This window comes from Balaenoptera acutorostrata, chromosome 10 (genome assembly GCF_949987535.1).
Source record: "Balaenoptera acutorostrata chromosome 10, mBalAcu1.1, whole genome shotgun sequence".
In the NCBI taxonomy this organism is placed as follows: domain Eukaryota; kingdom Metazoa; phylum Chordata; class Mammalia; order Artiodactyla; family Balaenopteridae; genus Balaenoptera; species Balaenoptera acutorostrata.
In genome coordinates, this window is record NC_080073.1 from 53,279,988 (window position 1) to 53,293,491 (window position 13,504).

The 13,504-nt window shown below is 48.0% G+C and overlaps 2 protein-coding genes across 3 annotated transcripts in view; one reads left to right on the forward strand and one right to left on the reverse strand.

The window, feature by feature from the left end:
• The window catches only part of GPD1L (glycerol-3-phosphate dehydrogenase 1 like), a 56,415-nt gene extending 49,782 nt beyond the window's left edge, over positions 1 to 6,633 (reverse strand). For both annotated transcript variants that reach the window (XM_057555399.1, XM_057555398.1), the window contains exon 1: positions 6,504 to 6,633. In XM_057555399.1, the coding sequence (XP_057411382.1) occupies positions 6,504 to 6,550 (47 nt within the window). In that variant the 5' untranslated portion in view covers positions 6,551 to 6,633. The remainder of the gene's footprint in view (positions 1 to 6,503) is intronic.
• A 279-nt stretch (positions 6,634 to 6,912) lies between these two features.
• The window catches only part of OSBPL10 (oxysterol binding protein like 10), a 387,153-nt gene continuing 380,561 nt past the window's right edge, over positions 6,913 to 13,504 (forward strand). The window contains exon 1 of the mRNA XM_057554937.1: positions 6,913 to 8,186. The gene's annotated coding sequence lies outside the window, so the exon portion shown is untranslated. The remainder of the gene's footprint in view (positions 8,187 to 13,504) is intronic.

Genomic DNA, 13,504 nt, shown 5'->3' on the forward strand with positions numbered 1-13,504 from the left:
AATAGAATTGCCATATGATCCAGCAATTCCCCTTCTGGGCATATACCCAAAAGATTTGAAAGCAGAATCTTAAAGAGATATTTGTACACCAATGTTCATAGCAGAATTATTCACAATGGCCAAAAGGTGGAAGCAACCCAAGTGTCCACTGATGGGTTGAACAGATAAACAAAAGCTGGTATATTCATACCGTGGACTATCATTCAGCCTTAAAAAGGAAGGAAATTTTGGCACATGCTACAAAAGAAGTGAACCTTGAGGACATTATACTAAGTGAAATAAGCCAGTTACAAAAAGGACAATTACTGTATGATTCCACTTATGTGAGGAATTTATATGAACTTGAAGTTGGAATCCAGCCACGACATGGAGAAGCCCAAGCTCGCCTGCTGCAGAAAGATAGACACGTGGCCGGTCGCCCCCATTAGCCTGGCCAAAGCCCACCGACTGTGAAAGGGGGCATCGAGGACCAAGAGCCCCAGCCCACTAAACACCTGACTGCTGCCTTATGAGTGAGCCCAGGTGAGACCAGCAGAAGACCCTCCCCGCTTAGGCCCAATTGCTGACCCCCAGAATCACGAGCTAATCAATGATTGCTGTTTGAAGCCATTAAGTTTCAGGGGAGATAGTGGGGCAGCAACAGATAATCAATGAAGTTCCTAGCACCCAACTGTGAAAGGAACTGAGCCCCAAAGTAGAATGATGGCAAAGTGCCACTAGGATAACCTTAAAGGAGCAGGCGGACTTCTATCTTAGTTCCTGACGTCATCAAGCCTGGGAGTTAGGGATGAGGGGAAGAAGAAAGACCTGGATGGTTGACGACCCCAGACACAACTTCCCACCAGCAAGGACTGAGAGGCTTGGAGATACTACTTGGCCTGCCACATGGAAGGTTTAGGGGACATGTGACTCTTCTATCCAACGGGACATGTTTTAGAAAAGAGTGGGCTCGGACTTCTCTGGTGGTGCAGTGGTTAAGAATCCACCTGCCAATGCAGGGGACACGGGTTCGAGCCCTGGTCCGGGAAGATCCCACATGCCATGGAGGGACTGAGCCCATGTGCCACAACTACTGAGCCTGCATGCCACAGCTACTGAAGCCCACGTGCCTGGAGCCCGTGCTCCACAACAAGAGAAGCCACCGCAATGAGAGGCCCGCCACTGCAGCGAAGAGTGGTCTCCACTTGCCGCAACTGGAGAAAGACCCCGCACAGCAACAAAGACCCAACGCAGCCGGAAAAAAAAAAAAGAGTAGGCTCGCCTCAGCACTGCTCACAGACTAATGGGTAGAAGCTGGAGGTGACAGATTCTCCTCTCAAACATAAGACTTTTCTAATACCTAATTTACTAGATTAATTTTAAGATCAGGTGCCTTAAAAACAGTAAACTATGCTCATGTCATGTCTACAAGAAATGGGATGCCTCCTTTGGAGGGAAACTGAACGGGATGATTTTTTTTTTTTGGCCGCACTGCAAGGCATGCAGGATCTTAGTTCCCCAACCAGGGATTGAACCCGTGCCGCAAGCAGTGAAAGCGCAGAGTCCTACCCACTGGACTGCCAGGGAAGTCTCTCCAGGATGATTTTTAAGACCTCATTTCAATTTGATTTTTCTTAAGTGGAATATTGTTATACTAGACTTTTTTGGGAGGGTAAGCTACTCAATATTTTTGTGACGATGGGATTTGTTCTCAGGTAAAAGTATGCTTCTCATTAAAAATGATAAGAATTTATAGAAACACGGACATTGGAGTTAGAAAGCTCTGGGTTTCAACTCCACCTTAGTAACCACTGACCTTGAAAAGTTTTCTAATCTCAGTTTTGTCATCTAAAATAGGAATAATAGTAGTACCGCATAGACTTGTTATGAGATTTAAATGAAATAACGCACATCCCAGACACAGAAAATGACCCTAAGTGGTAACTGTTATGATTATCCCCCTTAAGGGAGGGGAGGAAGTGAAGAATGATGAAAGAGGTGAAAGAGGGCTAAGATATGAAAATCAGACTCATCCGCAATATAGCTGTGATGTATATACACTGCACAACAGAAACAGGTGTGCAGATCAGCCTGGCAGGTGTCCTCAGCCTGGCTCCTGAGGGACATGGGTCTCCTCCCAGGTCAGCCCGAACCACCACTACCTCTCCCTCCAGCTTCCACAGTAGAGGTGTGTCAGTGCCGCCTGTGGACCAGGAAGGGGTCGTTTTGACCTCAGAGGAGCTAACACGCAGATGCCTAAACTGTTTCGAGCCCTCCACGTGGGGATACAGCAAGAATCATCACAGACACTGAGCAGCACAGTCAAAAACGATGACACTGGGGGATGAAGAGCTGCCAGGCTGCATTCAGATGCTTCCAACAGGACAAAAACGGTCAGCCACACGTCCACCTTCAGTCATCAATGCAAAGTAGGCCAAAGCTCTCCCTGACCTTCAGTCCCAGGAGTCAAGCTGTGGTGAAAACAAGGGCCAAAGATAACTCCCAGAAACACCTCCCGCTCTTTTATCTTCTCCCTTTCTCTGCCTCTATTCCTTAGCATTTTGTGATTGGCATTGGTAAAAGTACACTTCTCACTGAAAATGCTAAGCATTTATAGAAACATGGACATTGGAGTTAGAAGGATCTGGGTTTCAATTCCACCTTATTAACCACTGACATTGAAAAGGTCCGTTTTGTGATGGCTCTGGTCAAGGATGATGTAACTAACACAGACAGCATTTTTTCATTAGCTGACAACTACTGAGTGCTAGTCACTTTGCACTCTCTCAGATCATCTCATTGCATCCTCACCATGATCCTAGACAGCAGGTACCCATGTCAGGAGCAATGATTCTTGGAGAGAAGCAGTTTGCTCAAGGACCTAGAGCTTGATGGGGCCAGAAACCTGGGGGGTGAGAATCCCCACTGCCTCCTTCCACCGCTGCCTGACCCAGCCTCCCAAGGAGGTGTGGGGTGTTTCTGGACTTAGACTGCAAATACAACCCTGAGGTTTTAGTTCTAGAACTGCATCTTGCACTGTGTCTGGGTGTCCTTCCCAAGGTTCTGGTGAAGGAACTTTGTTTCATCTTTGGAGGAACCTAAGAAGCTTTTGTTTTTTCCTTTCTGTTGCTATTGTGAGTCACCAGGACCAAGAAAAGCCATGCCGGTTAGGAAGCACCTCCCTGCATCCCCACAGGGGGAAGCACAACAGGGCTCAGCTGGATGCAAGAGGCCCCCTTGGCCTCCTCTCTCTCACCGTCTAGAAGAAAAGAGGTGAGGAAGGGCGGGACAGGTCCGCCAGCCTTCAGGTATCTGCATAGCAATTGATGATTATTTACATTGGGGGACGAACCAATGTGAGCTTTAGAGCCACCTTTTAGCTATAGATGTAACATCATTACTTCCATAAGCATTCTGAGCTGCTTCAAAGTCCCAAACGTAGGGACTTCCCTGGTGGCGTAGTGGCTAAGAATCCGCCTGCCAATGCAGGGGACACGGGTACGATCCCTGGTTCGGGATGATCCCACATGCCACGGAGCAACTAAGCCTGTGAGCCACAACTACTGAGCCTGCGCTCTAGAGCCCGCAAGCCACAACTACTGAAGCCCGCGTGCCTAGAACCCGTGCTCCACAACGAGAGAAGCCACCACGAGAAGCCCATGCACCGCAACAAAGAGTAGCCCGCGCTCTCCGCAACCAAAGAAAGCCCGCGCGCAGCAACAAAGACCCAACACAGCAAATAAATAAATAAATAAATATATATATATATACACATATTTTTTTAAAATTCCCAAATGTAAACACTGCTTAAGCAATTTCCTATTCCTGAGCATCTGGAAGGGTCTGTCTTTTGGTAACCTGTTTTAAAATCAGCAGAAGGCGAAAATCCCTTAGGGAAAAATCTGTTCCACCCTCAGGGAATATGATTCAGCAAGTCTAGCTTCAGTGCTAATTCTGATGCAAGTTGTCTTTGCACCACATTTTAAGAAACATTACTAAAAACACTATTTAGAACGTCTACTCTTGGGACTTCCTTGGTGGTCCAGTGGTTAAGATTCCGTGCTTCCGCTGCAGGGGGCACGGGTTCGATCCCTGATTGGGGAACTAAGATCTCGCAGGCCACATGAGAAAAAAAAAAAAAAATTCAGAACAATAACCAAAATCTAAAACATCTAATCTTGTGACAGATATTTCATTCTACTTTGTACTTCTTTTGAATTTATCTTCCAAATCCTTATCTATCTGTGACCTGAAGGAAGGGATGGTGTCCACTTGTGTCCCTATCCCTGGAAAAACCACCATATCTGCGTGGAGCAGACAGTCAAATGTCTTTGACCAGAGCTGAACACTCAGTGGGCCCCTGGGCAGCCTCTCTGTGTCCTTTTCTGTCCCTAAGTTCCTGAATCTCTCTGGGGAGGTTGTGAGCCTCTCTCTAGGACTGGCATGGCTCTGCACCCAGGGCAGCAACAAGGAAGCCAACGACTGTTCCAGTCTGATCTCATCATTAAGGGAACCAGCAGCCAGACCAGACCATCAGCACATTTCTCAATTGCTCTGCTCCAGTGTCACTAGCCAAGTTCTACTCCATTTCCTTGGGCTGGAGTGAGCCAAGAAAAACAGTCAAGTACATCAGAGAGAGGCTGCGGGAAGCCGGGGGCATGGGGCCAGCGGGGGGAGGGGGGGCAGGGCCGCAGGAGGGTCACTTCACAACTCTTGTTTCAGGCCCAAATCTGGCGTAGCCCAGCCATGCCACTTCCCCTGCACCTTGCAAAGGAGGAAAAGGTGCTGCTGTCTGTGGTTCTGTGGCCTCTTACAGAAGAGGAAACTAATGTTAAAGAACACGCGCTGAATGGGTGCTTTTTCAGTCTCACGGCCCACAAGGCAGCTGACATTTCACTCAAGTGACCTTGGGATCAGAACTGGCAAAGTCCAGCTGAAAGTCCATACGAAGCTCTGCAGTGGGCAGGTACCAACTCCATTACATGTGGGACAGAACATTCTGTTGTTGGTTGAAAAAAGGAGTTTACAGAAAAGTGCATAATATCCTAGTATTTGCAAGGCAGAGAGATAAAAAAATATATGTAAACATTCGCTTGCATTTGATAGAATTCTTCTGTAAAGAACAGAAGAAACTGATAACACTGGTTTTCTTCCAGGAGATACCTTGGGAGACAAGTGTGGATGGGAGATGTTTCACTGTTTTTTCTGTGGGGTTTTTGGTACCTTTTAAACAATGTGAATTATTGCCAAATCATATACAATTACATTTTTACATTAAAAAGTTAGTTTTTAGACATTCATTTAGTATTTACTTAGCATATGCCCGGCCCTAAGGTATATGCTGTTCTCAAGAGCTGGGAGGGGAGGAGTGGAAACAGATAATCAAATAAATCATCATCTTGCAATGACAGATGTCAGCAACAGAGGCACAGGGAGAGGCCCCTCACCTTGCTGGGATGGAAAAGTGGAGAATCAGATAAGGTTTCCTGCAAGAAGTACTTTCTGGACCAAGTGTTAAAGACGGAGACCAAGTAACTAGTACCAATTGCTGCAGGACTCCTAGAAGCCTGAACCGTGATAAGTGTCCGGCCACAAAAAAACAGAAGGATTTTAAGGACATCACTCTGAACTATTCTATACTAGTCCCTCGGATGTGGGAAAAATAGCGCGCAGCTATGGAAAAAAGACTGAAAATATCAGATGCTATACCATATTCTGCCTCCTCTCCCCCAGCTCACTTTCCTCTACAGTAACCCAAACACACCAAATAATCCCACTGTGTAAGTTTCAGAAAGGTAACTAAAAGAGCTGACATTTAAAGTGCTTACAAGAACACCTGGCACAAAGTGCTTTATAAATGCTAAAGTCAAATAAAGCCTATCGGAGAAGCAAAGCTGCGCAAACATCCCCCCAAGGGAGAATTCCCAAAGTCCCTGAGCTACTGGGGAGACCGGCCTGTTGAACGTGAATTTTCTTCCCGATACTTAATATTAAGATACTAGACTTCGCAGAAGCCGGAGCGGGACCCGCACTTGGAAGGGCAGAGCCGGCCCCGCCCTCGACCTGGATAGCAGGCGCCCTTCAGTCCCCTCTGCTTCGGTTCCCTCGATTCGGAAACCCCAGCGAGAACGTTCGAGCCTCCTCCAACTCCTCGGCCCAGGCGATGTGCCCAGGAGAAATGAAGAACGCCCTGAGGATGTTGCGCAAACCCCCCGGGCGTGGCGAGCAGGTGGCCTCCGTGCGCCCGCCGCGCAGTGCCGCGAGCGCAGACAGGTGCCCGCCGGTGCGCCGTCCCCTCTCTCCGCGCCGCCCCCGCGAGCACATGGGCCCAGGGCCTCCTCGCCCAGTGCCTCGGCGCGGCCTCCCCGGGCGCGCGGTGCCCAGCCCGGCCGCGAGGCCGCCCGCCCCGCCTCCCCACGCATGGTGCCCGGTGCCCACGCCGCGGCCGGGACGCGCGCGCTCGGACGTCCGGCAGAGGGGCTTCCCGCAGGCGGAGCCCGCGCCGCCGGCCCGCCGCCGCTCACCAGTTCCCCGAGCCCACGATGCACACTTTCAGGGGCGCCGCTGCCATGGCCAGGCCGGAACGCAGCAGACCGGCGCGCGCCTCCCCGGCCGGCCGCCCGCTCCGCCTCCTCCCGCTCGGCCTGAACCCGCTGCGGCTCGCGGCAGCCCCGCCCCTCCCGCCTCTCGGCCAATGGCCGCTACCACCCCCGCCCGAGCGCCCAGGGCCACAGCTGACAGCCGGGAGGACCCGCCCCGCCACTCCCGAGAACCACCGCGCACGCCCGGGCCCGGCTGGCCTCCCGGCCCCGCTCCGGCACCGCCCAGCCCTGCCCGAGGCCTCTCGGGACTTGTAGTCCGCGCCCCCTGGATCGACGCTCCCGCCGCGCCCCTTGCCTCCCCGGGCGGCTGCGCCCTGACTCGCGCTCCGGGCGCCGGGGGCTGCACCAGCCTCCCCGCGGAGCAGTCCTGACCCGGCTGGCCCGGGTGCCCCCCCACTCCAACCCTCTCGGGAAGAGCTGCCGGGGCTGCAATTTGGAGCCGAGAGAGGATCCTGGATTGACTCCAAAGTCAACCAGGCTTGGTCCAGAGCTCGAAGTGGCCACCCCATCCTCTTCAGCTTCCGCCTCCTTGTGGAAACAAGAAACCACCTGGCACCGCCAAACTTCGCGGTGGCCGTGTATCTTCTGAGGCCTTCGGGACTTGGCCGGACAGTACCTGAGCTCTAGGGAGGGGGAGACCTGGACGCGGGCGGCGTCGCCGTCACCCACTGGCTTGGCAGGACTGGCCTCCTCATGGTCTTCGCCCCAGGACACCAGGAGGGTTTGCGGTTCTGAGACCACGCTTCCCTCCTTCCTGAGAAACAGGACGTTGTGTATCCATTCTGAGCATCACTTTACACCAGGCGCCGCGCTGGACCCTGAGGAGGAGGAGGACAAAGCGGTGTGAACCAGGGTTTCTGAAACTCCGCTGCAGCTCTGAGTCTCCGGAGCTTTTCAAAATCCCCACGCCCAGTCAGCACCCCAGACCAATTGCATCAGAATCTCCCGGAATGGGATACAAAACATTCAAATTTTTTAAAGTTCAAGGGGTGATTGCAAGAGGACTCAAGATTGAGAACCAGAGAACCAAAATATCAGTGGAGACTGGCTGAGGAAACAAATACTCTAGTACCTAGAAAAATACTAGGCTTATTAGTTTGATGCCCAGAGGATTAACTGTTATTTTTGTTTTCACTTCTACATTGTATGAAAAATTTATCTCTGTTACTTATGATACTTAGGCAAGGAACTACTTAGAATGAGTGAGACAGAGCGTGCCCTCCACTCCTCACTGGTGGTTAGCTCTCAGTTATTCGCCAGGAAAGATACCAAAGTGGGAATGATGTGAAAGATGGACTATCCAAGCTTTATTCATTTTTTTCCCCTTGCCATTTGTGTTACCAAACAGGTTTGTCTAATTAAGTAATGAACTCATGTACTTGAGGAGTCAGCATACTTTGCCAAGATTCACACCAACTGATCGGCTCATGTTTAGCCTTTGCCTAAAAGATTTATTCCTCATATGGACGCTCCCATTCCCCAATGCTGCAACTGCACCTGCATGAAAATGAACTGCCTGAATGCTCTGTGGACCCATCCTGCACAGCATCATACAGGGTTTATCGATCACCGGAGATGCATGACACATTGTGCCAGGATGACATAGTGAGTAGTCATTTATTTTCTAGACTGGCTACAAAGATCATGCAAAATTACATGTATCAACAGGGATATATACATACATAGTATAACTGTAAGGGAAAAGAAGGGAGGGAAACACAAAATACAGGATTGTGGTTCTAGTGGAGAGGAAGGTTGGTTATGCTTTACATTTTTACATATACTATAAACATTGTTGTGTATTGATTTAATGAAGGTCGTGGGGGAGGGGAGAAGCTCCAGGACAGAGGAGTGAGACAATCCAGTGCTGAGATAGCTGGTCCTCTGCCAGTCCCCCTCCTGGTCAGCTAAGATGGCAGGGCTGCCAAGGTTGGCCTTCTGTGGGTCACCCAGAAGAGGGTTAAACAACCTGGAGGACGACAGGTTAGCCTGTCTCATTGGACATGTGAACTCTTGAGGGACCTGGAGAAGTCCCAGGGTGTCTACAATTTGGTGCGTGGAGACAGCACCTGACAACATAACTGGGGTACGCGTGTATCTTGGTAAAAACTCACCAGGCAGCTGGGAGAAGCCAGGCAGCCCTTTAGAAACTCAGCCTAGCAATCTCCTTAGCCAGGTCATTGAGTTCATGCAGCACACTTCTGATTTTCTGCATTACAGGAGGCACGGCGACACTATTCCAAACTTTCCTATATAACTGGAGTCTCCTTTCCTCTCTTGGCTCCAGCTAACATTTTCCTCTGTTCTCTTAAGCCCTCACCACCAGCGTCCTACCGTGTCCCTAACACCCTCCCAGGGCCTTTCGACTCCTGCCTGCTACCCGGTCCCAAAGCCAATGCTGCATGTCAGGTGGCAGCAACACTCCACTTGCAGGGCTCAACATCCGCCTGGTTATTTCTTGTTGCTTAACAAAGCATCCCAAAGTTAGATCTCCAAGCAGCCACATTCATTTCTTTAGCTCCAGAATCAGAGGGGAAGGCTCTCTCCACATGGGGTGCACGGTCAAAGGGGGCTGGAGGATCCACTTCCAAGCTGGCTCATTTGCATGCTGGCAAGTTGGTGCCCACTGCTGGCTGGTGGGCTGCAAGCGAGTGTTCTCCTCGTGGGTGGGCCTCCCCAAAAGCTGCTTCTCCTCGTGCCTGCATCCTACCAGCAAACATCTCAAGGGAAAGGAAACGAAAGTTGCCAGTTTCTTAAGACTTGAACCCCTAAATTAATCACAGCATCACTTCTGTCATGTGATCTTTTGGTCAAGAAATCACAGAGGCCAAATTCTAGGGGAGGGGACATAGGCCTCACCTCTCAGTAAGACAATGTCAAAGAAGTTGGGGGCCAGGTTTTAAAACTGCCACAATCTGTAGTGCATTTTCATATTATAAGTGAGGACACTGAGATACAGCAAGACTAAAAAAGACTTCCCAAAGTTCCCATGGGGAGTCAGAGCCAGGAATTGGGGATTCTGTATCTTACACTCATCTGACTACTCATTCATTCAGTGTGTATTTACTGAGCACCTGCTGTGTGCCAGTCACGGTGCTAGGTCCCAGGGATGAAGTATGAAACTATGATGCGAGAGGCAAGGTCCCTCCCCTCTTAGATACTTACATTTAGAGGGAGATACAGGGCCAGTTGACAGGTAATTACCCTACAGTGTAATTTACTATGGCAGCCCAGAAAAAAAGCCTCTGTCCCAGATTTGGGGGCTCACGGAAGGCTTCTTAAATAAAGTAAGATCTTTGTTGAAGCCTGAAGAAAAAGGTGCTGTTGGCAAGGTGAGGGGCTGGCGGCGGGTGGACGCACAAAGGAGCTCTTCCAGGCAGAGGGAACAGTATCAGCTAAGATTCAGAGATTACAGACAGATGACATGTTCAGGAACTAAAAGGAGCTCAGTATGGATGGAAGGAAGAAAAGAATAAGGGAAAGAGTATGAGGCGCAGGGTAAATGGAGAGAAATGAAGGTAGGGAGGTAGAGGAAGTGCCTGATCATGATTGGCCTTATAAATGATATCAAAGAATTAGAACTTAAATCCTGAGGGCAGAAGAAGCCATTGTAGGGTTTAAAGGAGGAGCTTGACATCGTCAGGGCCAGGAGGCAGAGGCCAGGTGGGAGCCTGCTGCAGTGTTTATTCTTTTTTTTTTTTAATTAATTTTTATTGGAGTATAGTTGATTTACAATGTTGTATTAGTTTCAGGTATGCAGGAAAGTGATTCAGTTATACATATACATATATATACACTCTTTTTTAGATTCTTTTCCCATATAGGTCATTACAGAGTATTGAGTAGAGTTCCCAGTGCTGTACAATAGGTCATTATCAGTTATCTATTTTATTCATTTATTTATTTATTTATCTATTGGCCACACTTTGGGCATGCAGGGTCTTAGTTCCCCGACCAGGGATTGAATCCGGGCCCTCAGCAGTGAAAGCACCGAGTCCTAATCACTGGACCACCAGGATATTCCCTAGTTATCTGTTTTATATATAGTAGTGTATATATGTCAATCCCAATCTCCCAATTTATCCCTCTCCCCTCTTCCCCCCTTGGTAACCATAAGTTTGTTTTCTACATCTGTGATGCAGTGTTTATTCTACACGAGAGATGATACTGGCTTAGATAGGATGGAGGCTGGTGTGGTGGTGATGGCGATGGGGAGATGTGGGTGAAACTGAGACATATCTAGGAAGTAGAAAAATAAGACCTACTACTTTCTTGGGGGCAGAGAGAGGAAGGAGTCTAGGATGACTCCAGCTTTCAGGCTTGGGCAACTGAATGAGTATCATTTGCTAAAACAGGAAGAGGAATTGATCTGGAGAGAAGGGTGATGAGCTCAGTTCTGGAGAAGTTAAGCCGGAGGAGTCCATTTGGATTCCATGTACAGATTTCAGGGAGGCAGATTTCAGGGAGGCAGTTAGAGACACATTTGCAGATCATCAGCACGTACTTGGAAATCCCAAGGGGTCAGTGCCTAGGACACTGCCAGGCACAGAGTAGACACTCAATAAATGTTGAGTGAAAGTGATTGACATCACTCACAGAGACGGGTCAAGTATCAAAGGAAGACAAACCAGGACAGGACTCTGAAATGGACTTAACATTTAAGAGCCTGAGAGGATGAGAAAGGAGCAGCAGGAATGCAGAGTGTGGTGTTATGGTTGCAAAGGAAGACCGCATTTCCAGAAGGAGGGGTGGTCACAGGGGAGTTTGAGAGTGGTCAGACAAGATGAGACCAGAGTGCATCTTTCAAGCTAGCAGAAAGAAGGCTGCCAGCAAAGTATGGTCATGCAGGTAGCACACTGCACAAGGCCAGTGGATGCCATGCACATTGTGGACATTGCGGATTGGTGTGCTTGAGAGGACCATTTTCTGACAGAGGGAAGCAAGTGTCTTGAAGAAGGGATACCTTTTTCCAGTCCACACTGGAAAGGTCTGGTATGGGCTAACCACGGCCCTGGCTGTTGGTGGGCCCCATGAGAAGACTTCAGTTTCATTTCTGGGCAGAGCTTTTGGTGGGTGGAGGCATAAACGGAAAGCAAAGAAATGGCGCTTGAGAGAGTGTAGACGCTGCTTTCTAGAAGTTTGGCTGTCAGCAGAAGATGAGGGCTAGGGACGTGTGGGGAGGGACGGCAAAACCGAAGGAGGAAGGGAAGAATTTTTATAGGGCTTTTTTTTTCCTTTAAATCGTGCGGGAAAGGCTAGAACATGTTGAAATATTCCTAGGAAGGAACCAGTAGAGAGGAAGAGGTTGAAAACACAGAAGAGAGAATGAGAGGGAAAGTAGGAGAGGGAGAGAGGGATTAGCCTTAAATTAGATGAGATGATCAGAGAAGGACTCTGAGCAGGGACACCTGAGTGAATCAAAGGAGCCAGCACTCCAGGGAGGGAGAGCAGCCAGTGCAAAGGCCCTGAGGCAGGAAATAGCCTCCGTGTTTAAGGAACAGAAAGAGCTGTAGAATAGTGAATAGTGAACAAATACGAGAGAGGGGAGAATTGCAGTCAGAGATGCAGTCAGGCCAGGACCTTGTGGTTCATAGTTTACAAAAAAAAAAGGATTTCCCAGTAGCCAAATCTGTGTCAACACAAGCATTAAAGTAAATAATGATAAATAACAAGGATTTACTGTATAGCACAGGGAACTATATTCAATATCTTGTAATAACCTTTAATGGAAAAGAATCTGAAGAAGCACATACATATACATGTATAACTGAATCAGTTTTCTGTACAACTGAAACTAACACAATGTTGTAAATCAAAGTACTTCAACTTAAAAAAATAATAAAGTAAATAAATAATAAATAACTAAAAATAAATAAATAATGATAGTAATGGGCTTAAACCCTTTGAATGAACTAAAAATTCATGGGTCTATGGTGATGAGAAATACGTAAACAATCTAGCAGAAGGGAGGGCTCCTGCTTACAGTAGCATGCCAACTAGTAAACACAGAGGGAAGGACAGTGCTCCACAGTCGTCAATGGGTGCCAAAATAGTGGTGGAAGATTGATGAGGGACAGGATATTTACGGAGCCTCAAAGTTTCCACGCAAATTGCTTACAGGGGATAAAAAACTTCACAGTAGAGAAGACTGGCTGACACCACCTTAATCAATTGGGCAACATCGACATTACCCGTGATGGGACACACATGCCTTCTTTAGCTGGCTCGAGAAGGCATTTAGTTAATATTGGCTTGTCGAAAAAATATTTTGAAATAGCTCCCAGGCCTTGGGATTTTATAGATTAAACACATTTTTACTTGTCTGGAAGTCTGACAGAGAATCACCAATTTTTTCTTCTTCCAAGTAAGGATATAAACCATTTGCCATATACTATTCGCATTTCATTTATTTTATTTATTTTGATTCATCTTATTTATTTTAATTCGATTAATTAATTAATTTATTGAATAACTGCTGCATTCACAGGATTCAAAATCCAAAAGAATGGAAAGGGTATACAGTGAAATTCTCTCTCCCTCCCTTTTCCAGCCCCCAGTTCCCTACCTTGAGGAGACATCATTACCAGTTTCTCTTATGGACACATTATTCTGTTGCCTGCGTCCCCACTTAACCTTATTTCATATTGCAAATGCCAGTCAATGCCAAAAACTATGCATATAATGAAAATGCAAAATGAAGGATGTAAAGAATAAATTAACCTCTTTAGAAAACTCTCCCCATAAAGTCTTTCTTTTCCTTATTTTTCTGTGGCACTGAAGATGTTTTCACAGGCTGGTATTGGTTAAATTCATTCCTCTAATTCCAGGGAAGATGTAAACTTGGGTCGCCCTCGAGAAACATTTTATCTACTCTGTCCCCCAGTACATGCATCACTGCTTTGCTTCCTAATTACACACTGTAC